The 25,205-nt window shown below is 43.1% G+C and overlaps 1 protein-coding gene across 2 annotated transcripts in view; it reads left to right on the forward strand.

The window, feature by feature from the left end:
• LOC130121504 (rab GTPase-activating protein 1) overlaps positions 1 to 25,205 on the forward strand; it is a 213,128-nt gene that overhangs the window by 68,777 nt on the left and 119,146 nt on the right. For both annotated transcript variants that reach the window (XM_056290319.1, XM_056290320.1), the window contains 2 exons: positions 2,749 to 2,842; positions 16,426 to 16,576. In XM_056290319.1, coding sequence (XP_056146294.1) covers positions 2,749 to 2,842; positions 16,426 to 16,576 — 245 coding nt within the window. The remainder of the gene's footprint in view (positions 1 to 2,748; positions 2,843 to 16,425; positions 16,577 to 25,205) is intronic.

Below are 25,205 nucleotides of genomic sequence, written 5' to 3' on the forward strand. Positions count from 1 at the left end.
GAATATTGAATAGAACAAAAGCAATAGAGTGCCTATGCATCTTTGGTGCTTGGCCCCCTAATTATTGCAATTAGTTTTTGCAGTTCCAGATTCATATCTGACTTGGCCAGTCAAGGACTTGCTATATTGTTGTTCCAAAACCATTGGAGTGGTGATTTGGCTTTATACTCAGTAGAAAATTAAACATTAAACCGATGTAAGGTTTGACATACTGAAGCAGGCTGTCCTCAAGAATTTGACTGTGTTTGACTCCTTCCCTTATTCCGTCTTCCCTTAAGAGCCTTCATGTCCCAGCCACCGAGAATCACGCCTACAGCATGCTTCACAGCGGTGATGGTGTTAGATAGCTGTTGAGCCAGTGTTGGTAGTGACAAGAAGCAGTAGCCCTTGTGTTTCATGAGAACACAAAATTTACTCTTGACTTATACTCTTAAATTCTTAAATCTTAAATTAGTCTTGAATTTGCCTTTTTGCAAACTCCAAGTGTGCTTTTTTTTCTTGCCGCCATGTTGTTTAGCCGAGTGAATTACTATGCTGACTGTTTTCCTTTGGGTAAAATCTTTCAATTCTGCCAAGAAAAAGAAACTGTGTAGTTCTTGAACTTGCCCTTGTGCTCAGTCACATTGTAGAGCTACGTAGGTCTTTCTTGCCAGTTGTTCAAATTTACCAGTCAGCCAGCTCCACAAAGGACCTTTTTTTGCATGTTCCATATTTTTCCATACCCTTCTTGCTTCTTTCTCATGTGCTGTGTATCCGAGGTTTGGGCTGACCCCATTCCGTGGTTGTGTACTTCCAAAACAGAGCACCAAGAGCAGTTCTGCACAGCAGCATGAAATTGTGTTATTTAATCAACATACAACCCCCCAAATCGCACTGTGTTCTTTCTGATGTTGAACCCATAAACATTTTCAGCCTCTGACCTAAATACTTATACTAAATTAAATGATCACTCTTCTGTGCTGTGGGTCCCCAAGAGAAACAGGCGTGTGTCCTGCATTAGCATGGCGGTTCAGATGCAAAGCTGCAGAACGCCATGTTTCAAAGTGTTAGGCCAGTAGTGGCTTATGTGTGTGTGTGTGTGTGTGTGTGTGTGTGTGTGTGTGTGTGTGTGTGTGTGTGTGTGTGTGTGTGTGTGTGTGTGTGTGTGTGTGTGTGTGTCTGAATGCACTGTCCTAAATGTAATTTAATCACAACCAGTTACACTACTGACTACTGTTCAAATTACAGTACTATTCAGGATATATCTTCGAACAGCACCTGTGAAACAGTTTTGCTGTATCATGGATATTGTTAATGTCACATTGTTGCTCATTTCTTGGTGTTACTGGGATGTCCATGACCCGGAGGCACCTATAAGTCTGCCATTATTTCAATATGTGGTGACCATCTGCCAATTACTACTGTGTTCTACTGACATGTGGTGCACACAGGATGAAATGTGCAAGTGCTGATTTGAAAATAGTCAATAGTTTTTTTTGTTTTTTTTTAATGTTGTCTGATTTCTTTTAAGTAGGAGCTGGGTCCACACGCCAGAGCATACTGGACAGGCAGGCATTTACGTTTCATACAGGACCTTTTCATTTCATTTCATCTCATCTTATTTCACCTCACTGTTATTATTATTATTATTATTATTATACAAAATTCCTTTAACTTCATGCCCTAATAAAACATAATAACCGGGCCCATTCCTTGGGCCTAGGGTTAGAATGAGGTAGAAGTCTATTTGATGGATAGTGCCTTTCTTAGGATATGAGCTGTTCCAAGTAGTGCGATCTAATGTACTTCTTGTATTCTGATGTTACCCGGGATCCGTTGGGTGTATTTCTCCATCCCTTTTTTTACAAGTCCCGGGGCTCCTATCACTACTGGTATTGTTGTGGTTTTCAATCCCCACATTCGTTCAATCTCGATTTCAAGGTCTTTATATTTCGACAGTTTTTCAGTTGCTTTTACTGAGGTGTTCCTTTCAGTCGGGATGGACATGTCGATGAGTAGGCAGCTTTTTTCTTTTTTGTTCTTGATGATGATGTCTGGTCAGTTATTATTATTATTATTATTATTATCATCCATCCATCCATTATCCAAACTGCTTATCAGGGTTGCGGAGGATGCTGGAACCTATCCCAGCAGTCATTGGGCTTTTATTATTATTATTATTATTATTATTATTATGTTGCTTGAATAAGAAATAGGCTATGACAGAGAAATGCAAATTCCCACACTGGAACTGCTCCCAGGTACACAAACACACACACACACACACACACACACGCACACACACACACACACACACACACACACACACACACACACACACACACACACACACACACACACGTTTTAAGTGAACTGCAATGCATAGACTCTATTGCGGCAAATTATGTGTTTTCTACCTGATGTATTGTTGCAGAGTTTTAGACTGCAGCCCAAGTCTACCCTTTAAAACACAATTTCTTTTCATTCGGTTTTCAATTTTCTCGTGAGCTTCTGCTCGCTCGCATGTGTAACATGAGCACATAGTCCCACCTGTAACACCGACTGATTAGAAGGGAAGTAATAAAGTTAATTGTTGAAATAATTCATCTAACCATACTTCCTTTTGTGTTTGTGTACTGTGTGTGTACATATGTGTGAATGCCCGTGTGTGTGTGTGTGTGTGTGTGTGTGTGTGTGTGTGTGTGTGTGTGTGTGTGTGTGTGTGTGTCTGTGTGTGTGTCTGTGTGTGTGTGTGTGTGATCCATCCAGATAATGATGAGCCATTACTGAGTGGGTCAGGTGATGTTTCCAAGGAGTGTGCAGAAAAGATCCTTGAGACCTGGGGAGATCTGCTGTCCAAGTGGTGAGGATTGTTTTCTGTGTCTCTGTCCCTCTCCTCTCGCTCCTCTCTCTTAGTATTATTAGGTCTCTGTCCGTAACCCAGCATGACTCATATTCATGCACTACACATTTTACACCCAGAATTCATTAAAGAATGTGGGAGAAAATTCTTTTTTAAATGTGTATAAAAACAGACTGGAATCAGTCAGGGGATAAGGGGTTTGTGATGGGGTGGGTGTCTCATTGGGGTAACTTACTTGCCATTGCATCAGTTGTATTTTCTTATATTGAAGTGCTATGATGGACAGAATAAAATACGTTTGGTATGCAGTTAATTAGGGTTACGGCCACTGTGCTGTGAACATATCATGGACTCGTCTGTATCCTCTTGACCCATGGCACAAACACACAACTGCTCTTATGACTCAATTCATAGACACACATTTGCAGAAATGTACATAGAAAAAGAAAATAAATTTGAAAATAAGATATTATTTTTATCCGACATACTTCCCTTCCCCCTTGGCATAACTGAGTTATGTTGAACACCAATGTAGGTTTAAAGGTGCTGTTTACAAGATTTAGAACATGAATAGAGCAGCAAACAACTGTTCGCTATGTACAGAGATAGAGGAGTAATGGCGTCCTGAGCAGAGCAGGAAGTCACACTCCCGCTTTGTGTGTTGTAATCCAAGCTTCTTTGTACTTTGTTCTGGGAGCCGGTTTGGCTGCACATGCATGTTGGTGCATGTGTGGTAGCTAGCATTAGCAAGATAACTAGCAAGCTAATAATTAAAGCTGGACTTGAATATCTGATTATTCGGATATTCGTTCGTTGGGTAGATATTCGGTTTCAATTTTGAGATTCAGATCTTCGGTTTTTTTTTTTTTTTTTGCTAAATGTAGGCTATCAATAAAGGGGAACTGCAAATTCGTCAGCCCATTCTTGTACTATATTTATAGTTTTTAATTGCTCAGTTAAAATGTGGAACTATATACTGTCTCAGCTGCGGCGTCTGACATGCCTGTCACTCACAGCAGTTCACCTTGGCCGTTAAAGGGAAGACAAAATGCCGAAGACCTTGCCTTTGTGGCGACACAGATTTAGCGATGACAGGGCAGTGCGTTAAATATGCAATCTGAAACTGGCCTACCACGTTGGCATAACAAGCATGATACATCACCTGAATGCTGTAAGTAGTAGACTATTCTGATACGGCGTAAAAACTGAGACTGTACTAGCTAGCAAACTTAGCTTAGCTCATGTCTGTTTTCCAGTCGCCATTATCAAGCTGCTTTTATCCGTAACGTTACACACAATAAAAATGTGCTCTTACTTTGCTTGGCAAATAGTTGCAACTGATTCAAATAGTTAAAATAAAACATAAGAGGGGTGTCCGGGTGGCATGGCGGTCTATTCCGTCGCCTACCAACACGGGGATCCCTGGTTTGAATACCTGTGTTACCTCTGGCTTGGTCGGGCGTCCCTACTGACACAATTGGCCGTGTCTGCGGGTGGGAAGCTGGATGTGCGTATGTGTCCTGGTCGCTGCACTAGCGCCTTCTCTGGTCAGTCGGGGCACCTGTTTGGGGCAGGGGGGGAATAGTGTGATCCTCCCACACACTACGTCCCCCTGGCGAAACTTCTCTGTCAGGTTAAAAGAAGAGACTGGCGACTCCACGTGTATCGGAGGGAGCATGTGGTAGTCTGCAGCCCTCCCCGGATTGGCAGAGGGGTTGGAGCAGCAACCAGGACAGCTCGGAAGAGTGGGGTAATTGGCCAAATTCAATTGGGGAGAAAAAGGGGGGGACAAAAAACAAGACATAGGGAGTAATGTGGGAATATCTGGAGCTAAGGCAATTATTGGCATAAAAAAGCCTAATAATAACTTGTCCATAGGTGCATCCCCAGCCATTGCAGCCATCGACATCCTCAACCACACCCAAAACCACACAGCAGACTACAGTTCCAAAAACCAATAATGGAGATAAGAAAGAGACATAACAGATGCCATAGTAGAGTTCATTGCTATGGATATGAGACTCATTAACATAGTTGAAGGTGAAGGCTTCAGAAAATTAATGAAGAAGATGGAGGCCGACTACACTGTACCCAAACGCTCCAGTGTTTCACACACCCCGTCTCTGAAGTACAGCAGTGTGCGAGACCGAATTTTAACTCTCGTTGAAAACTCAACTTCCTTAAGTTTCGCAACAGACCTTTGGACCTCGGTGGGTATGGAGGCGTACATGGCTGTCACCTGTCACTCAGGAGTGGGAACTCTGTGCCTTTGTATTGGAAACCAAAGTAATAGAGGCGAACCATACGGGAGTCGACATTGCACAACAGCCTGGAGACGTGGCGGACACCTTCACCATTCCAAATTACAAGCGAGTAGCTTTTTATTCATTTGTTTTTATTTTAATATTTGGAAAGAAATTGTTTATTAAAACGTGTGCTGTGCTGCTGTTATTATAACTGCGCGAATTGCGTTACGTACCTGATTCTGTTTATTACAGTTCATTTTATTCTATATCAGTTCATTCATTTATTTTTCATTTAAGTTGTTCGTTTATTGAAATGTATGCTTGTTATTATAATTGCGCTACCTTGTTCTATTTATTACAGTTCGTTCATTGTCAGAACAATGTCGGCGTATTACACTGTTAAACCGTCTGTTATGGCTATCTCATTAAAAGTATTGTTGTTGTAACAGAAATAAGCGTGTTTTGTATCTGTGTTTGACTCTTGTTGGGTTTAGCTTGTAAAACATTCTAGACTTAGGCTAATAGTTGACAGAATGTGGAGCTGGAACACGAGTACTTAGAAATGACAATAAAGAAATTATAAGTAAATATAAATCTTATAAATATAGATCTCAAGTCTTAAATTTGTCAGCGCTAGTATGCTCTTTCTGCGCTTTTATTTCACAGCACTTTCTCGGGTGTTGTCTCGGATTTGGAGCCTATTATAATGAGCATTTATCTAGATGTATAATTTATCAGTGATAAGAAAAAATTGTCACAATCTGTTATGTCACAAAAAGTGCATAGATAAAACCTTGTTCAACCAAATCCCTCAGGATTACAAATATACATAAAATACACTAAACTTTTTGGAAAATGTTTTTTATTACCAAATAACAATACAAACAGCAATACTGTTCAATTACAGAATCCTTACCAATTAATGTCTGTAATTAAACCAAAAGACATGTGTTGCACTGCTGTGCCATCCATCTCAGCCAACAATGGAGAAATGTCTGGCTGACTCTTTCCCGAGTCATTCCCCCTCCTCACAACCTCCAAATATTCTCTGTTGCTTACAACTGAAGCTTCAGAGCCCAAAAAATGGTATTCAGGACAGTCCCACTAATAATTAAATTACGTGGATTTAGGTCACTCATTAGATCGAAGAAATGACTCCTTGCCAAGCTGAATACGTTACTAATGTTAATAAAACAACCATAAAAATCAATATTCCAACCAACCAAATAATAGCCAAGAAGGTAAAGGGAGGGGGAGGTTTGTTTTGTTTTGTTCTGCGATAGTGGAGCTGAATGCCGTATATACCACCTTTAAGACAATGTTTTCTTAATACGCAAAGTGCACTTCTGAGAAACAATTTTGGACTTGTCTTACATAGATCAGCTCTCAAGTAGTGTAGTTTTCTTGCTCTTCACGTTCTCAAAATGTTCTCAATTTAATATCACGCCAGTGTTTTGTATTTGTCTCAAAGCAAAAGGTGCAGGAGTTAGCAGTATCTAAAAATAACAGGTATGATACGAGACACAATCCATAATTAAATAATCCTCAACTAATATTTGCTGTATTTCTCAAAGTTGGAGGAAAATATTATAATCAGCACACTTAGATAGATAGATGGACACGAATGCATGCATACATACATATAGTAGTATGTAGATACATATAATACTTGCATATATAAAATTCATGAATGCAATCATAAATTCGTACATACAGTACATTCATGTCCACACGATACGTGCCTTTTCTGTTGATCTGGGTAACTCTACTTTCTTGATGACTTAGTTGAGTTGTGGTGTCCCTCAAGGCTCAGTTCTTGGCCCCCTTCTTTTTCTATATACATGCTGCCCCTTGACGAGGTCATTCAAAATCATGGTGTGTTTTTACCATTTTTATGCTGATGACAGTTATAAATGTTGCTAAAACCCACAAATCCTAGCACCCTAGAAAATCTCACAACTTGGCTCTCTGAAATTAAATTGTGTCAGCGTCAGCATTGTGTTTTTACTGCTGTCATAGATTGACATTTTTATTCAGTTTTTAGCCTCAACATTACATTACTTTTAACTTTTATCAACCTTTTTATGGTTTTCCACTACTACTTTTTGGATTTTCAATTCAATTCAATTCAATTCAATTCAATTTATTGTCATTAAAAACAATGTGCAGGCACATGTTAAAAATGAAATGAGGGCTGTGGCTTCACCAAACAATGCAAGACAGACACAGACAAACACAGCAAACACAATATAAGATATACACACATGAAACCCAAAAGCTAAAAATAAGTTAAAAAAGAGCTGGAGTACAAAATATTTAAAAATATCTGCAGACATTCAGTGGGTAGCCAGGTTCAGGTGGGCAACAGCTTGTGGAAAGAAGCTGTTTTTGAGCCTGGTAGTGCGGGCTCTGAGGCTCCTGTAGCGCCTCCCAGAGCGCAGGGGGGAAAACAGTCCATGGTTGGGGTGGGTGGGATCTCTGCTGATGCTCAGACCCCTTCGAAGGCAGTGTTTGTGATAAATGTCTTTTATGGCTGGGAGCTGGGTACCGGTGATATGCTGGGCTGCCTTGACGATCCGCTGCAGAGCTTTCTGGTCTACTGAGGTGCAGTTGCCGTACCACATTGAGATGCAGATGGTCAGGATGCTCTCTATGGTGCAGTGGTAGAAGTTGGTGAGAATTTTGGGGGATAGACGGACACTCCTCAGCCTCCTCAGGAAATGCAGGCGTTGTTGAGCCTTTTTCACAAGGGCCTGGGTGTTTAATGTCCATGAAAGGTCCTCGCTGATGTGGACTCCAAGGAATTTAAAGCTGGAAACACGCTCCACTTCCACCCCATTGATATGTATGGGGGAGTGGCTGCAGCTTCTAGACCTCCTGAAGTCCACAATCAGCTCCTTTGTCTTCTGCACATTATGGACAAGATTGTTGGTAGTACACCATGATGTGAAGTTCTCAATCTCGTCTCTGTAGGCCGACTCGTCATTATTGGTGATACGGCCAATGACTGTGGTGTCATCTGCAAACTTAACTATAACATTTGAAGGGTGAGTTGGCAGGCAGTCGTGGGTAAAGAGGGAGAAAAGGAGGGGGCTCAGAACACAGCCTTGAGGGGCACCTGTGTTGAGGGTCAGGGTGGAGGAGGTGTGGTCACCTAACCTAACAGACCGAGGTCTGTTGTTCAGGAAGTCCAGGATCCAGTTACAGAGGGAGGAGTTGAGGCCAAGGGAGAGGAGTTTGGTGGTTAGTTTGGCGGGAATGATAGTGTTGAAGGCAGAGCTGTAATCTATAAACAGCATCCGGATGTATGTGTTGTTAAGTTCAAGGTGGGTCAGAGCAACGTGCAGGGCAGTGGCAATGGCATCCTCAGTAGACCTTTTGGGACAGTAGGCGAACTGATGTGGGTCGAATGTGGGGGGGATAATGTTTTTGATGTGAGCCAGAACCAGTCTCTCAAAGCACTTCATGGCAATGGGGGTGTGTACTATGGGTCGGTAGTCATTCAGACATGTGGATGTTGGTTTCTTGGAGACAGGAATGATAGAGGGGGTCTTAAAGCATGCCGGGACTTTAGATTGGGACAGTGAGAGGTTAAATACAGGTGTGAAGACCTCAGCCAGCTGGTCGGCACATTCCCGGTAGACCCAACCCGGTATGCCGTCCAGTCCGGCAGCCTTCCGTGTGTTCACTGCGCAGTGATTCTCTGACCTCTGCGACTGATAGAGTGAGCACCTGGTTTTCTGGGTGGCTGGGGATTTTTGTGGCTTGGTCAGTGTTGTCCTTGTCGAAGTGGGCATAGAAATGATTTAGCTTGTGGGGCAGGGAGGCATCATGGACAGTGGGACCGCGATTACAGCTTTTTTTTATGGGGTTATCAATTTTTGCATGGACTTGATTGCACTGGAGTCTTCGTCTCCATAGTGCTTCGCTGTGCGTGGTGAAAACTGTATGGACTCAGCCCTCTGCCGTGGTTGTAATCGACGGTTTTATTTTGCGGGGACAGGTAACGCCATTACCTGTCTGCCACTCATGGCGAAGTCCGGTGCTTTTCCCGCAGTAATGTCTCCTTTTAAAAAGACTGTTTTGAACTCCTCTGCCCCGGTCACTGAACTGGAAAGGCAGTCTGTTGTCGGCTGCCATGGATGTGAACACAAGGCAGCAAAAATACAGGAGCTACAGTCGGCTCCTTGTTATGGTTGTGTGACACAAGGCCAAAAGGATCGCCGAGCTTCATCACAAGCTAATCTTTTTTTTATTTTAAAAATTTATTTCTGATGTTTCCCATTTTCTCCCAATTTAGTGGCCAATCAATCCCTATTTTAGTTCAAACACCCACCTCGTACTTCATTGCGTTCGCCAACTGCGGCAGTATCGAAGGAGACGCCTTGCCACTTTTGTGACAAGGCGACTCCAGGCCTAACCACTGCTTTTTCCGACACACCCAGAGACGCATTCATGTGACGAACACAAGCTTACTCCGCCCCCCTCCCAAAGACAGCGCTGCCAATTACTGCTGCTTCATCGAGTCCGGCCATAGTTGGATCTGACGAGACCGGGGCACGAACCCTGGTCCCCAGTGGGCAACTGCATCAACACAGAGCCGATGCTTAGACCGCTACACCACCACGGACCTCATCATGAGCTAATCTGCCTCAAAGTACTGCTTGGAAAAACCGACGGGGTATGAAACCACACTCTCCTGGTCCCCTACTAGCTGTTCCACCCCCCATCGGGACGAGGGGTCCACAATGCTGTTCACGAGCAAGCGAAGGGGAGCTAAAGTTAGCAGGCTTGCTGCACCCCCCCCGTTCACCCTCCCTACCTTCAACTGCTTCCAGGCCCTTGCCTCTGAAGACTGCGACTTGTGAATGTCGGCTGCCCTCTCTCCCCGGCCACCACCTCAGGATAAGGGCCAGACTTGCCACAGGGAGAACCTCAAACAAGCTGAGAAACCACCGGCTCAAGCAGTTTCTCAAGCCCCGCCGGTTGCTGTCGTGCCTGCTGCTGTCCCCGCTGCCCTTGTCCCCCTAACCACCACCACCCCACCACATCTGCTGCTGTCCCCGCTGCCCCTCTCCCCCCCCATCACCCTGCCCCCTGCCACGTCTGCTACTGTCTCCGCTCCGCCTGTCCCCCTCATCAACCCCCCACCTTTTAACCCCTTAACCACCTCCCTGGTCGTCAGCAGCTCTATGGTGCGGGACGTCTCCCTGCCCCAGTCTGCTGGCCCTTCTAAAACGCTTTGTTTTCCGGGTGTGGATTTACACCGGAGGCTCCCTACCATCCTGGTCAAGCACCCCAACCTTCACACTCTCATTCTCCACATCGGCACTAACGACGTCATGTACCGTGAGTCTGAGGTTTTAAAAAATAATTTCCTTAATTTATTTTCTTCCCTTTCAGACTTGGGTCTTAAGATTGTTATTTCTGGCCCCCTCCCTACCTGTCAGAGAGGACGTGAGAGGTGGTAGACTTTATGCCCTCCACCACTGGTTACAAAACTATTGCACAGCTACTGGTCTTGAATTTGTAAATAACTTTGACCTGTTCTGGGCGAGACCCCTCCTGCCGAAAAAGGATGGCCTCCCCCCAAACGAAACTGGTGCTCAGGTGCTGTCACACAACATCGGACAGTGCTTAGCTAAATGACATAAGGATTATGATGTATGTAATATTCAGGCTGTCATCTCAGATAGGGAGACTAGGGCAATGAGTGTTTTGACCAGAGAGTCTTATTTGGTCCCTCTGAAATGTCTCCCCCCTGTAGAAAGGCCCAGCCATGATAAAAAGCTAAACCTGGCTCTGTTAAATATCAGGGCACTTACAAATAAGACCTTCTCTATAAATGATCTTATCTGTGAGGAGAAGCTACATTTTATTCTTCTAACAGAAACTTGACTTGGTTCAGATGGAGCTGCCCTTCTAGCTGAAGCATCTCCTCCAAACTACAGTATCATCCACTCTATACATGAGGGTAAGAGAGGTGGAGGACTGGCAGCCATTTTGTCAGATTTTTTTTTAAATGTAAGCGCTTGCATCTAGGCAGTTTCTCATCCTTCAAGTATCAGGTGATCTTATTGGAAAGTAAATCTTCTTTCTGTGTTACTGGTTACTATTTATCAGCCCCCAAAGCATACAGTCTTATTTTTACCTGAAATATCAGAACTACTGTCAATTTGTTTTACTAATTATGACAGAATTCTAATTTCTGGGGACTTTAATTTGCATGTGGATAACGCCTCGGACGGTAAAGCTGTGGAGTTTGTACAGCTTCTGCTTTCCTTTGATTTTATTCAACATGTTGTTGGTCCAACCCACAATCTTGGCCACACCCTAGAGTTAGTGAGGCCTGAATATTGCTGTTGACAAGATTGTTGATACTGATTTATCAGATCACTACTGTTTGTTTTTTCACATGATTGTTTCTGACTTACCAAAAAACAACACAGTGTATCATAAAAAGAAATTTTCTTAGTCCTTCTGCAGTCTTTAACTTCCCTCATCACCTGTGCAGTCTTCCTCTGTCAGCTGATATTTCCAGAGTGCATGATAAAGTTAACCACTTCAGCTTTAAACTAGAGTCTGCTCTCATAGTGGCTCTTATGAAAACTAAGAAAAAGAATCACAGATTTCAGTAATACCCTGGAAGACTGAGCAAATACATTTGCTCAAGAGGGATTGCCGTAGAGCAGCACGAATGTGGAAAAAAAAAACTAAGCTTACAATCCATGGCGAGATTTTGTAGAAAATCTGTATTTGTTTATAACAAAGTTAGGCACTGCGCAAGGCAGGCTTATTTCTCTGGCATTATAAATGAAAACAGGAACGACTCCAGGGTCTTATTTTCCACAATCAATTGCATATAAATCCTCCCCAGTCTCATGAGCAGTTATGCCCTGCATCTAATTCAAAATGTGATGAGTTTGCACCATTCTTTGATGATAAAATCATTAATATCTGAGCAGGTATCATGAAAAAGGTTGTTAATCCAAACAGTCAAACTGCTAGTAATGACTCTCGGGGAAATCTAATTTCCTTTTGCAAAATTAGTGAAGAGGAACTTCATAAAACCATCTTGCAGATCAAGTCATCCACCTGCTCTCTGGATGCAGTTCCCACTGCCTTTTTTAAAGAGGTCTTAGGTAGTTTGATTGGTGATGTTTTGGATATTGTAAACTGTTCTTTAGAATCAGGTATCTTTCCTGATTCACTGAAAAAAGCTATAGTAAAGCCCTTACTCAAGAAGAATAATCTTGATCCGTCGGTGCTGAACAATTATAGGCCTAGTTCTAATTTGCCTTTTCTGGGCAAGATTTTGGAAAAGGCAGGGTATGAACAATTGGATGGGTTTTTGCATGAAAACAAGATTCATGATAAATTCAGTCCGGTTATAGAAAAGGACACAGTGTTGAAACAGCGCTTGCAAAAGTAGTCAACGATCTCAGAGTGAGCGCTGATAATAAAAAGGTTTCCATTCTTTTACTCCTTGATCTGACGGCTGCCTTCAATACAGTCGATCGTGATATACTTCTAGGCCGCCTTGAGAATTGTATTGGCCTTTCAGGCACTGCCCTATCATGGTTCTACACATATCTTACTGGCAGAAGCTATTTTTTTAGTCTTTCTGACCATGTCTCAGACAAACATGTAATTTTCTCAGGTATTCCACAGGGTTCCATTCTTGGTCCTTTATTGTTCTGCCTGTACATGCTGCCACTTGGGGAAATTATCTGTGATCATGGAGTGACTTTCCATTTTTATGCTGATGATACGCAGTTATATTTATCTGTAGCGCCAGATGACCCCAATGCTCTCAATCCCTTGTCTGTCTAGTATTAAACAATGGATGAGTGAAAACGTTCTCAAATTGAATGAAGACAAGACAGAAATTCTCATTACAGGTACTGATTCACAGCGAGAAATTATATCAATTAGAATGGGAAGTCTGGCTGTAAAGAATAAGACTGTAGTAAAAAAAACCTGGGTGCCATCATTGACTCTTGAGTTAGATTTTAAACCACATATCAACAATGTTACAAAGGGTGCCTTTTTTCACCTAAAAAATATTACTAGAATTAGACCCTACCTCTCCCTCTCCCTGGAAGACGCCAAATAGGTGACGCGTGCTTTTATCTCTTCACGTCTAGACTATTGCAATGCACTTCTTACTGGTTTACCCAAAACAAAGTATCGATAGGCTGCAACTAGTACAGAACATGGCAGCAAGGGTCATAACAAAAACCAGGATGAGGATCACATTACCCCAGTTTTAGCGTCTTTACAATGGCTTCCTGTAGTATTGACGATTGATCTTAAAATTCTTTTACTTGTGTTTAAAGCTCTACATTGTTTAGCACCCTCATACCTATCTGACTGCTTATCTGCTTATGTTCCGAGCCACTCTCTTAGATCCTCTGGTGCTGGCCTGCTCAATGTCCCTAGAATGAACTACAAAAAGTATGGTGAAGCAGCATTTTGTTTTTATGCACCAACGGCTTGGAATAGACTCCCCCAACAAATAAGAGAAGCAGCGTCCATAGATAGTTTTAAGAGTCAGCTCAAGACCCATTTTCATGCTCTTGCTTTGAATTAATTCCTCTTAATATTTCTTTTTATTCCTATTTTTTATCTTGTTTCTGTGGTTTTATTCCTTGCCTTGTTTAATGTTTTGCCTAGGTCTGTGTTTTATTATTTTTAACTTATTTTATCTGTATTGCTGTTGAGTTTTATTGTTTCCCTTGTTTTAACGTAAAGCACTTTGAGCTGCATTTTATGTATGAAAGGTGCTATACAAATAAAGTTTATTATCATTATTATTATTATTAAATCCTGGATGTGCAAAAATGTTCATAAATTTAATGATGATAAGTCTGAGGTCTGCCCTTTGCTTGACTGGCGGCCTGTCCAGGGTGTCTCCCCACCTGTTGCCCAATGATTGCCATGATAGGCTCAAGCATCCCGCGACCCCGATTGGGATAAGCGGCTTGGATAATGGATGAAAGTCTGAGGTCATTCTGTTCAGTCTCCCAAATTCCATCAGCCCTTTTGGTACTAATCTTGGTGGTCTGTCAGATAGTCTTAAGCAGGCTGCTAGGAATCTTGGGGTAATATTCAATACTAACATTGGTTTTGATAATCAAATCAAACATGTTGTTCAGTCATGTTTTCTCCAGCTCAAGCTGATCTCCAAAGTTAGGTCATTTTTCTTAATTGCCAATCTACAAAAAGTTGTACATGCTTTTATTTATTCCCGGCTTGACTATTGCAACGCACTTTACTTGAGTATCAGCAAGGGCTTCCTCCACTGTCTGCAGTTGGTACAAAACACCGCTGCTCAGCTCATTACCGGGACAAAGAGGCTTGACCATATCATAAATTCTGGCACACTGGATAATTCAGCACCCGTTAGTAACAGTGCACATTATTTTCGGCTGTGTTTTTAAATGCTTTTGGCTGTTGGTGTTTTTAAAGTGTCTTTGAGAATTTCAAAAATTGGCATGACCATAAAAGGATGGAGTTTTTTGTTTGTTTTTTTTCCCCCTTGATTTTTTTGCCTTGTGTAATTGTCAAGAAATGCTAAAGAGATGTATCACAAGACAACCATGTTAATAAAAATACCTTTCTGTGTGTAACTGTTGAATAATGGGATGTAGAGCTTGGGGAGAGAGAAGTAAGTCACAGAGAGCCATTTACAATCTTATGCCCCTTAGGACGAGGCCTGGTATTACTTAAATCACATGCATGCACGCACATGGACTTTCACAGTTCGCTTTGTTTCCAGGCTTAGTCTCAGCAGAAAATGCCACGTATTGCACAAACTGATGTTAGAACCAGATAAATAAAACAAACTATGAAAAAAGGGGGATGAATAACCGGAGATGAAAAAGTAAGAATCATCTTCTGGGATGAAGGGAGGTTTCTCTCAGGTCTAAGCATGTGGAAGTTGGTAGGAATCAACAGATATGGCAGCCTCACAAGACCTCCCTGTGTCACTTTATATCTCTTCTACATGTAAACTTTTACCCTTAGCCCTGGTAAAAGCCCAAGTTAACTAAGAACTACCATATCTTGCTACCACTTAGAATCTCCAAACAGGCCTAAAATGAAAATAACAGCTGATTCTGCTAATATCCCCCCCCCCTCTTTTTACTCACATAGGTTAACCTAATTTTTTTTTAATTTTTATTACTTGGAGAAGATCCTCATTCGTGGTTCTCTAAAGCTGGATGCAGACTAGAGGACTTAAACTCATAACTGATTTTGAAATTTCCAAGGTATCACAAATAAAATAAGATTAGATAAGGTTGGATAAGTAAGATCTGACATTTCTTGTACAAGGAATTTGTGTTTACAGTCCATTCCGGTTTATTGTCCAGGTGAACCCCTAGGTCACGAGTTGGCAACTTTTACTATAAAAAGAGCCATTTTTGGCCAGAAAAAATGTCAAAAATCTGTCTGGAGCCGCAAAACATGTGAGCCTTATAATGAAGGTAACACAGCCTATTAAGTCTAAATTAGCCTATTGACATTACTAATAGGTCTAAATGAGCATTCAGTAAGTTTTACCATATGTGGCTACTCTGCAGTGGGCTATTTGTGATTATGTGGTACTTTAACTTTGCATTTCCCTGACAACAATACCAAGTTTTTAATCATAGAAGTACAGTAAAGAAAATGGTTTACTTTTTTTTAAAAACTTTTTATTGGGAATGCTATTACAAACATAGCACAAAAGTGAACAAAAGTCCAGTTCAGTGCGAGGTAATCCTCTTCTTTTTTCCTCAGCCACGTATCGACCCATGCACCTGAGCATAAAACACAACAGCTAAGTGTCATTAAATTCACTGACAAAATCACAACTTCCTAAAACAGATACTTTGTTGCAAAATAATAGCCTATTAAAGGATAGCGTTCTCACCTGTTTAATGCGATTTCAAAACTGTAGACTGTGGTGTTGAATCTCGATGCGATCAGTAGTACAAGCATTTCTTTCATGTCACAGGGAGTCGTTTGATTCGCTGTTAGTATCAAAAATATTGCTTAATGCAGCTTTAAACAGATGGGTACAAACTTAATTAGAGCTGTATTCCAGCCTGCTAATGAGTCTTTGAGCAAGCCAAAGACGATACTGTGCTCTGAACCCTCCATGCACAGGAGGGTAGGCAAACACATTTTCTTGCAGAAATTCAGCATATCCCTCCCCTCATATCCTATCTTCCTTTACTCTGCTGTTATTTCCTTCTGCTCCTTACCCCTTGTCCATGTCTATGTCCTTATCTCCGTATCCATACCCTTATTTCTCATCTCTTCTCCTCTTCTATTCTTCACTCCTTTCAGGCATCTGAACCTATCGGTACGTCCAAGGCAGCTTCCAGCTTTGGTGCGCAGCGGTGTTCCTGAGGCACTTCGCGGAGAGGTGTGGCAACTTTTGGCTGGCTGCCATAATAACGATCACCAGGTGGAGGAGTATCGTACCCTTATCACCAAGGTAAGGGAACCCTAAAATTTTATTTGTCAGGATGAAGACACACAGGACACCTATATTCTCAGTAGAACTTTAATCCATTGTGTGGCAGTATGACGTAGTGATTAGGAATGTAGCCCTTTATTTTGAATATCGGGGTTCGAGCCCACATGTACACACTGTTGTATCATTAAGTGAGCCAGTCAGTGCCTAATAAGGGGTCTGCACTGCCTCTTCTACTGCTGCCCCTTGTTCTATTGCTGCCCCTGTGACCTCCCTGTGGAGGAAGAGGGCCTCACTGGAGTGGAAAATAGAATTTCTTCTTTTTGAATTGATAGATGACCAAAACTTGAAGGAGTGTGAGACTGAACACACAGCAGTCATATGGGCCGGATCTACTAATATTTTGTCCCAGCGCAAATCCTGTTTTGGTGTTAAAAGCTACGACTGTGATTTACTATAATGATGCAATGGGCATTTCGCGCAAATGAGAGGAGGGTAAAACTTTTTGGAGTATCGGCCTCAATGTGACAAACGTTGGATGAAATATTATCATCACGGTTGAAGACATTGTGCAAACCTATCGCCTGCCAAGTCACATTGTACTCAATTTGCTGGAGGAAATCAAAGAAAATTTGGAGCCACAAACCAGAAGAAGTCATGTATGCTCAGCAATAACAAAACTACTGGCTACACTGCATTTATTTGCCTCCGTTGTTTTTATTTCAGTGAGCTTGGCAGCTCGGATACCAACATTGAAATGTTCTATTTTCAAAGTATGAAACAGAAATTGGAGAACTGAAGAAATAGACCAAAATACAAATCCTTCATTTATTTGAGGAGTAATAAATCAAGATTTTAAAGTGGATCCAATGTTGTAATTTTCTATTATTAATTTGAAATATAAATATTGAAATATTACACAGACTGTTATAAACCACGCTGTTTCAAGTCCTTATTGTGTCAATGTGAAGACTGGAATCATACACTTGCCACCTTGCCATGGTGGAGAAGCCTGCGTTTACCAATGATCCCAAGAGCTATGCCGTCTGGAGCTGGGCTTCTGGTAGGGTCACCCAAGGCAGATTGGTCAAGGGGGAGGTTTCAAATGAAGCGTGATCCAACAAAGACCTCAACAGCGGAACTGGCGGAAGATGTCTCCAGGTTACAACGGTAGTGAAGGCAGATGAAGGCTGCAACAGAGGGTGGTCCCGAATCGTCTTGGTTCTCCATGCCATTGGACTCGGGCCACCCCCTGCCAAGGACCGTGTGGTGGCTGCAGGCGCCTCAGCCACTCCACGTAAAAAGCTGTCACACCCAGGCGTCCTACCATTATGCAGCCTGGATTGGCCTCTACACCCACCTGAGGACCCAGAGGGACCCAGTGGGAGGACGGTCATACTCGACCCCGATGATGATGAGCGTCATATACAGTTCCCAAATGACAATGATGTTCTGAATGCAGCCAAGCAAAAATTTTATGATATAGCAGAGTTCCCAAATGTACTTGGAGTGGTTGAAGGGACATATACACATAGTGTGTTTATACAGTGCTGGTCACATTTAGATTGACACGGCTCCACCTGTGTTAATTGTCCAGACAAGTTTTAGTACATATGACAATCGGTGCTAGTTGTAGGCAAACTTGCGCTCATTTGCACTTCACTTTGTAGGCCTGTGCCGTAATGTCATCAAAATAGTAAATACTGGTCAAATTAACACTGCTGCAAGGAGTTTTTCACAGGTTTTTTTTTAATCATTCTCAGTTTAATTGTGATGCTTTTTTATGACCAACACAAACAAATGAGACCATCTGAGAGAATATTCGATATTACTATATAATTATTTCAAATGTTTGTCTCCGGGTTGGATTCCCTATGAAATCTGATGAAATTATTTAAGATGGTGTATATAGCCATAATTAGAGATACATCGCCTCATTATATTATTATCCCCCCAATATTTTGCAGACATCTGTTTTTCCAAAACACCATGGCATCTCCCGCTCTTCTCTTCAAAATAAATGCACAAGTTACCAGAGGGTGAATGGAGATTTTTGTGACAACAGTCAGTGCTTGTGTGAACTGAAGTTGCCCTTTCACAAAACACTACTGCTTTTATTCACCCGGGCGTGCAAAGTCAACAAAAATCTAAAACTACTTGCAGCAGCTTTATGGTTATGAATCTTGATTTTTTTTTTTGGTCAGTTCTGGCGATCTTGGTCTGTTGGCTCCAGCGTCAATGAAACAGCCACCATCGTATCATAAATATTGAATCTGCTGTTGAAATATCACTTTTGAAACAAAATTGTGTTTGATAATGAATTATCTTGAAAATGATCTACCGTAGATGTTAGGTTAATAGTCAGGCTGCTATTATAAAATGTAGAAAATTAGACCTTAGCTGTTAGTTCATTTAGGAACCCAGCCACTGAGGATGCACAAGCCAGTGCATTCTTAGTGCCGGTCCCAAGCCCGGATAAATGGGGAGGGTTACGTCAGGGAGGGCATCCGGCATAAAACTTTTGCCAAATCAAATATGCGGATCATAAATCAGATTTCCATACCGGATTGGTCGAGGCCCAGGTTGCCAATGACCGCCACTGATACTGTTGGCCAGCAGGGTGCTGGTTGAAACTATGTTACTATTGGGCGAAGGAGTGGGGAATCCGGTTGGCGTCTATTCCGTTGCCTACCAACACGGGGATTGCCGGTTCGAATCCCTGTGTTACCTCGAGCTTGGTCGGGCGTACCTACAGACACAATTGGCTGTGTCTGCGGGTGGGAAGCCAGATGTGGGTATGTTTTCTGGTTACTGCACTAGCGCCTCCTCTGGTCGGTCGGGGCTCCTGTTCGGGGGGGAAGGGGAACTAGGGGGGAATAGCGTGATCCTCCCACGTAGTACGTCCCCGTGGCGAAACTCCTCACTGTCAGGTGAAAAGAAGCGGCTGGCAACTCCATATGTATCGGAGGAGGCATGTGGGTGTCTGCAGCCCTCCCCGGACCGGCAGAGGGGGTGGAGCAGCGACCGGGATGGCTCGGGAGAGTGGGATAATTGGACAGGTATAATTGGGAAGAAAAAGGGGGAAAATCCACAAAAACAAAAACAGGCCCATATCATCTACGAACCCCCACCCAACAGAAATAAGCCTGCTCTGCCCCCGTCCATCTCTATAGACAACACTAGACTCGAAAATGTGGAACAGTTCCCGTATCTTGGCAGCCTTCTATCCTCCAAAGCCAAAACTGCCATTTCAATACACCATTATCTCAGTTGTGCCAGCCGGGCCTTCTCAAGATTGAGAAAAATGGTTTTTGAAAACTGCGACCTTCAGGCCAGAACAAAAATGCTGGTGTACAAAGCGGTAGTGCTGCCCATCCTACTTTATGGGTCAGAAACCTGGTCCAGATATAGCGGGAAGCTGAAGATGCTCGAGGATTACCAACAGCGATGCCCCAGGAAGATCCTTAAGATCAGCTGGGAGGATAAGCTCACCAACTTCAGCGTCCTTGAGGAGGCCAACATGCCCCCTATAACTGCCACCATTGCACAACATCAGCTGAGATGGACTGGCCACGTCCTATGCATGTCTGACTCTCACCCCCTGAAACAAGTCCTTTACTCTCAGCTCATGACAGGATGCTGTGCCCCAGGAGGACAAAGGAAGTGATGTAAAGATAACATCAAGGTCCACATCAAAAGGTTTGGTATCGACCTTAGCACCCGGGAACAAGCAGCAAAGTACAGGGAGGCCTGGAGACTGGCAGGGTGCTGGGTGCTACAACCATGACCTCCACCGTGCTGCTGAAAACAAGCACAGACTCAGAAAGGAGCAAGTTACCAGAAAGGCCCAAACCACATCCCCAACCACTTCTTCACACCCTTGACCACATTGCCACAAAATAGGCGGCTCCAGGATTGGCCTCTACACCCACCTGAAGACCCACAAGAACCTAGATGGAGTATAGTCATACTTCACCCCAAGTGACCGCCGATGATGATGATGGTGTGTGTGTGTGTGAGGGTGTGTGCGCGTGTGTGCGCGTGTGTCTGTCTGTCTAGAGCAGGTTGACTTTACCCTGATGTAGATGGCTAGCCCTCCCTGAGCTTTTGGCACAATGTGTGTGTGTTTTTTCCCAGCTATAGTCTTGTCCACTGTTGTTATGTAAAGGCAACATCCAGGGGCGGCAAGCTGAGGCCCATGTGATGACAAGATGTTACCCTCGCCCTTTACCTCCTCATCCCCTCCTCCCTGTTAATGATCTTATCCATATTACACTCCCCTACCATGTTCCCTTCATCCTGACCCCACTCCCCCTTACTCTTTTCCACTCACTGGCTTCGCACTGCTTTCTTGCTGTGGTCTATTTCTGTCATTCCTCTTAACCTTCATACTTGTCCAGAAATCACAAGGCGTGGGAGTTTGGGGGTTCTGTGCAGTATCTCAGCTGTTGATCAGAGCCTCGGTGCAGTCCTTCAGTCCAGCCTTTTCTAGCCACTGGTAGGATTTCGCGATATCAGCTACGTCTTCGATCTGTACATCCCATGGAGGGGCTTGGGCTTTCATGATACTGCCTCCTCTTCTTCTTCCTCTGCACTCTCTGTCTCCCGCTGCCTGAGGTGCTCACTCAGCAGTTCATCCTGGGGGGCCCTCTTTCAGATGTACTCATGGATGTTCCTTGTTTCATCCTGAATACATATATTTTTGAGTGTGTGTGTGTGTGTGTGTGTGTGTGTGTGTGTGTGTGTGTGTGTGTGTGTGTATATATATATATACATATATACATATATATATATATACATACATACACTCTCTGTTGTTTGTTTAAAGCTATAGTATGGAATGTTTTCTACAGTTAGATTAAAATATGGGAATTGTACAAAATGCTAATGTGCTAATCAAGTACTGCCTTTCCCACGTTGGGATGCAGACCTTAGCAGCCAATTTCATTGGTATATTCATACACTTCCTGTGGATGTGTTGTTTTTATGTAATTGCTGATAAAGTAGATAAATGTACATATTGTACCCTTAATCCTTTTTTGTGCCAGGTGGGTAGGATTTGCAACATAAAAATACATAAAAGTGTAGATAATCCAAGAAAGTAGAGACAGTCATAGGGATGTGTTTGAAAAGTATATCGTCCTGTGACTGATACAGTACCTTGCACTTTATGTGAATAAGGATTTACTTCATGGCATTTCTAAATTGTCCTGTTTTGGTAAAAAGCAGACATTTACTCTTCTGACTAGGCTAATATTATACTATCATATACTATCAAGTAATATTCGATCCAAATGTACTGGTTTTTGCAGAATAATGGATCTTTGTGTGTATTTGTGTGCATCTATATCAGAAATACCTGATATTAAAAAAAAAATCTGGCCTATATATTTGTCTAATTTACTCTGCTATGCCGTAGTTTAAATACTTCCTTTTACATTCATTTATAAAAAGGGTTGAGTTTATTCTGCAGTTAGGTCAACGTGCTGTCAGTTCGGTGAAGACGTGAGAAATAATATCATATCACCTCTCATATAAACATGTTTATCACTTCTGTAGTCAAGCAGCTTTAAAAGAGCAATGTGCATGTTGTGGATTTTCTACCTCAAACCTTGAATTACAACGCATGAACCCTTACAGCCCGACAGATGCAACCAGCGTCCAAATTCACATCCCTTCTGCTCGCGAAGTATTCATCCCTGCGAGGTGGTGCACATATCAAACTAAACGACTTAAGCTTTCCAGTGATGCTAATTGCTTGTCTATGCGACAAAGTGTTGGCGAGAAAAATAATTTTGAATTTACAACAAATGCAGCTCTGCGTCCATCTCTACACCCAGTACTCTTCTTTGAATGATTAATGAACTCATCGTTGCATGGATGTGGAAGGGAACTGGAGCTTTGTGATGATGCTGGTCACATATTGGTACATACTGAAGTAATCACATTATGAAGACAGATCAAACTTGTATGAAGTAATATCTTTACTAATTTCTTCACCCATTTTTACTAAGGCTTTCATTTTCACTTTCACTTTACTTATTTTCAGTTGTGTAAGTTGTATATGAATATCGTATCAGTATCAGAAACACTTTATTTGTCATTTCATGCACTTGCGCACATGAAACAAAACTACAAGAATTACAAGAACATATCTATACAAACTAACACATATATCTAAACTAAACAAAAACAAAAAATCACTGTCCAGGAGATGGTTTGGGCATCTGATTAGGATGCCTCCTGGGTGCCTTACTTTGGAGGTTTACCGGGCACGGCCAACTGGGAGGAGACCCCGGGGTAGACCCAAAACTCACTGGAGGGACTACATGTCCAATCTGGCCCAGGAACGCCTTGGGATCCCCCAGGAGGAGCTGGAGGACGTTGCTGGGGAGAGGGACGTCTGGAGTGCCCTACTTAGCTTGCTGCCACCGTGACCCGACCCTGGAAAAGCGGCTGAAGATGAGATGTGATGAGAGATGTCCAGGAGAACAAACGCCAGCCAGGATGACTGTCGGAACTGCCGATCTGCATGGGCTAGCAGTTAGCTTAGCCTGCCCCGCTTCCATGTCCTGTCAGACCGCCCTCGGTGTTTCCTCTTCGGGTGCAGCTCCGGTCAGGGCCGTGGTGCTTGAGCCCACAGGATGCAGCAGACCAGGCTGCCGATCCAACGCCAGCTCTCCCGGCCAGACCCCTTTTGACACGCCTCCCCGCACTCCACACAACGACACTAGAAACAAAGTCAAGGCTAGGTGAGGTTGCCGCCAGACCACCCTCAGTGTTATCAGAACTGCTGGTCTGTATGACTTGCAGTCAGCTTAACCCGCCCCGCTTCCGCGTCCTGTCAGACTGCTCTCGGTGTTGCCTCTTCCGGCACAGCTCCAGGAAGGGCCCTGGTCCCTGGGCCCACAGGACGCAGCAGACCAAGCTCCCTCAGCTGATCCAGCGCCAGCTCTCCCAGCCATCAAGCAAAGACAGACTTAGATGCAGATGTGGACAAAGACACTGCATGGACGGTACTGGATGAGGCTGCTGCAAATGTGAATTTGCGCCACCATCTTCCCACACCGGAAGCAGAAAAACCTGTCTATCTGTTCCAAGTTAAGCACGTTCTTCATTCTTCATTCAGTGACAAGACTACCATGAACAAAAAAAAAAAAGACACTAGCAACAAAGGCACTAAGCACGTTTTCTCAAAATGCTAGGTCATAGAGCATCCCACCATCATGGTTCTCATATCGCCAGATTGCAGACAATCTGCCCTACACCATTATGAAAAGATAGCTTTACTGCCAGCATTTTCTGGTGAGATACATAGAAAAACAACTTCATAGATGCAATTTTTTCCCCCTTGATATAAAGGCTAATATAAAAAAAAATCTGCAAGTGTCATATTAAATGATGGAAGATCTGACAGGATTGACTGTTCTGGGAAAAAAAAACAAAAAAACAAGATACACCATGTGTGGCTAGCCCTTATAATGACCAAGATAAGAGCTTAAAAGTAAAGGTAGTGAAATAACCCTAAAGGATGTTGGGGGGGGGGGGGGTTGGAGACATGTTAGGGAGCAAGGGAGGGATGGGAACTATAATGGATTTATTTCATGTTGAGTCTGTGATTTGTTAAATGCAAAATCCAATAAAGATAAGTTTTAAAAAAAAATTAGTCTAGGGCTCATAGGGTTAAAAGGGAAACGTGGTATGGCCCTCTCCTCAAGCAAGACAAGTAAAATCCAATGGAAACGTAGCAGATCACATGCACTGTTTTTTCAACATCTGACATTTTCAAACACCTTTATTAGACTTGAGGCAATCACTGCACAGATAGCTCAAGACTGAAAGTCCAAGTCGGGTTTGGAGGGCAGATTGTCATGGCCACCTTCAAACAACAATGACAAAACACATGACCGGACTGGCCAATGGGTTTTTGGATGCAGAAATCTTGCAGATAGGGGGCTGTGAGGAGTTGACTTCATTTCACTCACTACCATTCACCAGTCATTGCTGATATTTATTACTAATTTTATGCTTCAAACAAACAGATATTTCATATTGCTCCATCTCATTCCAGCTTTGTAAGGCTTAACAATGGGTAGAAGAAGAGTTATCAATATTTCAGTGTCAAGGTGGTGACGAAGGCTCAGTAAATAATGAATTTCTAGTCAAACCAAGAGGATGCCTCCTAAAATAATACCCAGCTAAGCAAACATATTGTATCATAAGTCCCCCCCCCCCCTTTTCTCCCCAATTGTATCCGGCCAATTACCCCACTCTTCCGAGCAATCCCGGTCACTGCTGCACCCCCTCTGCCGATCCGGGGAGGGCTGCAGACTACCACGTGCCTCCTCCAATACATGTGGACTCACCAGCTGCTTCTTTTCACCTGACATTTAGGAGTTTCACCAGGGGGATATAGCACGTGGGAGGATCACGCTATTCCCCCCAGTTCCCCCTCCCTCCCGAACAGGCGCCCAAACCGACCATAGGAGGTACCAGTGCAGCGAGCAGGACACATACCCACATCCGGCTTCCCAGCCGCAGACACGGACAATTGTGTCTGTAGGGACGCCCGACCGAGCCGGAGGTAACACGGGGATTCGAACTGGCGATCCCCGCGTTGGAAGGCAATGGAATAGACCGCCACGCTACC

Source organism: Lampris incognitus, chromosome 12 (genome assembly GCF_029633865.1).
Source record: "Lampris incognitus isolate fLamInc1 chromosome 12, fLamInc1.hap2, whole genome shotgun sequence".
NCBI lineage: Eukaryota > Metazoa > Chordata > Actinopteri > Lampriformes > Lampridae > Lampris > Lampris incognitus.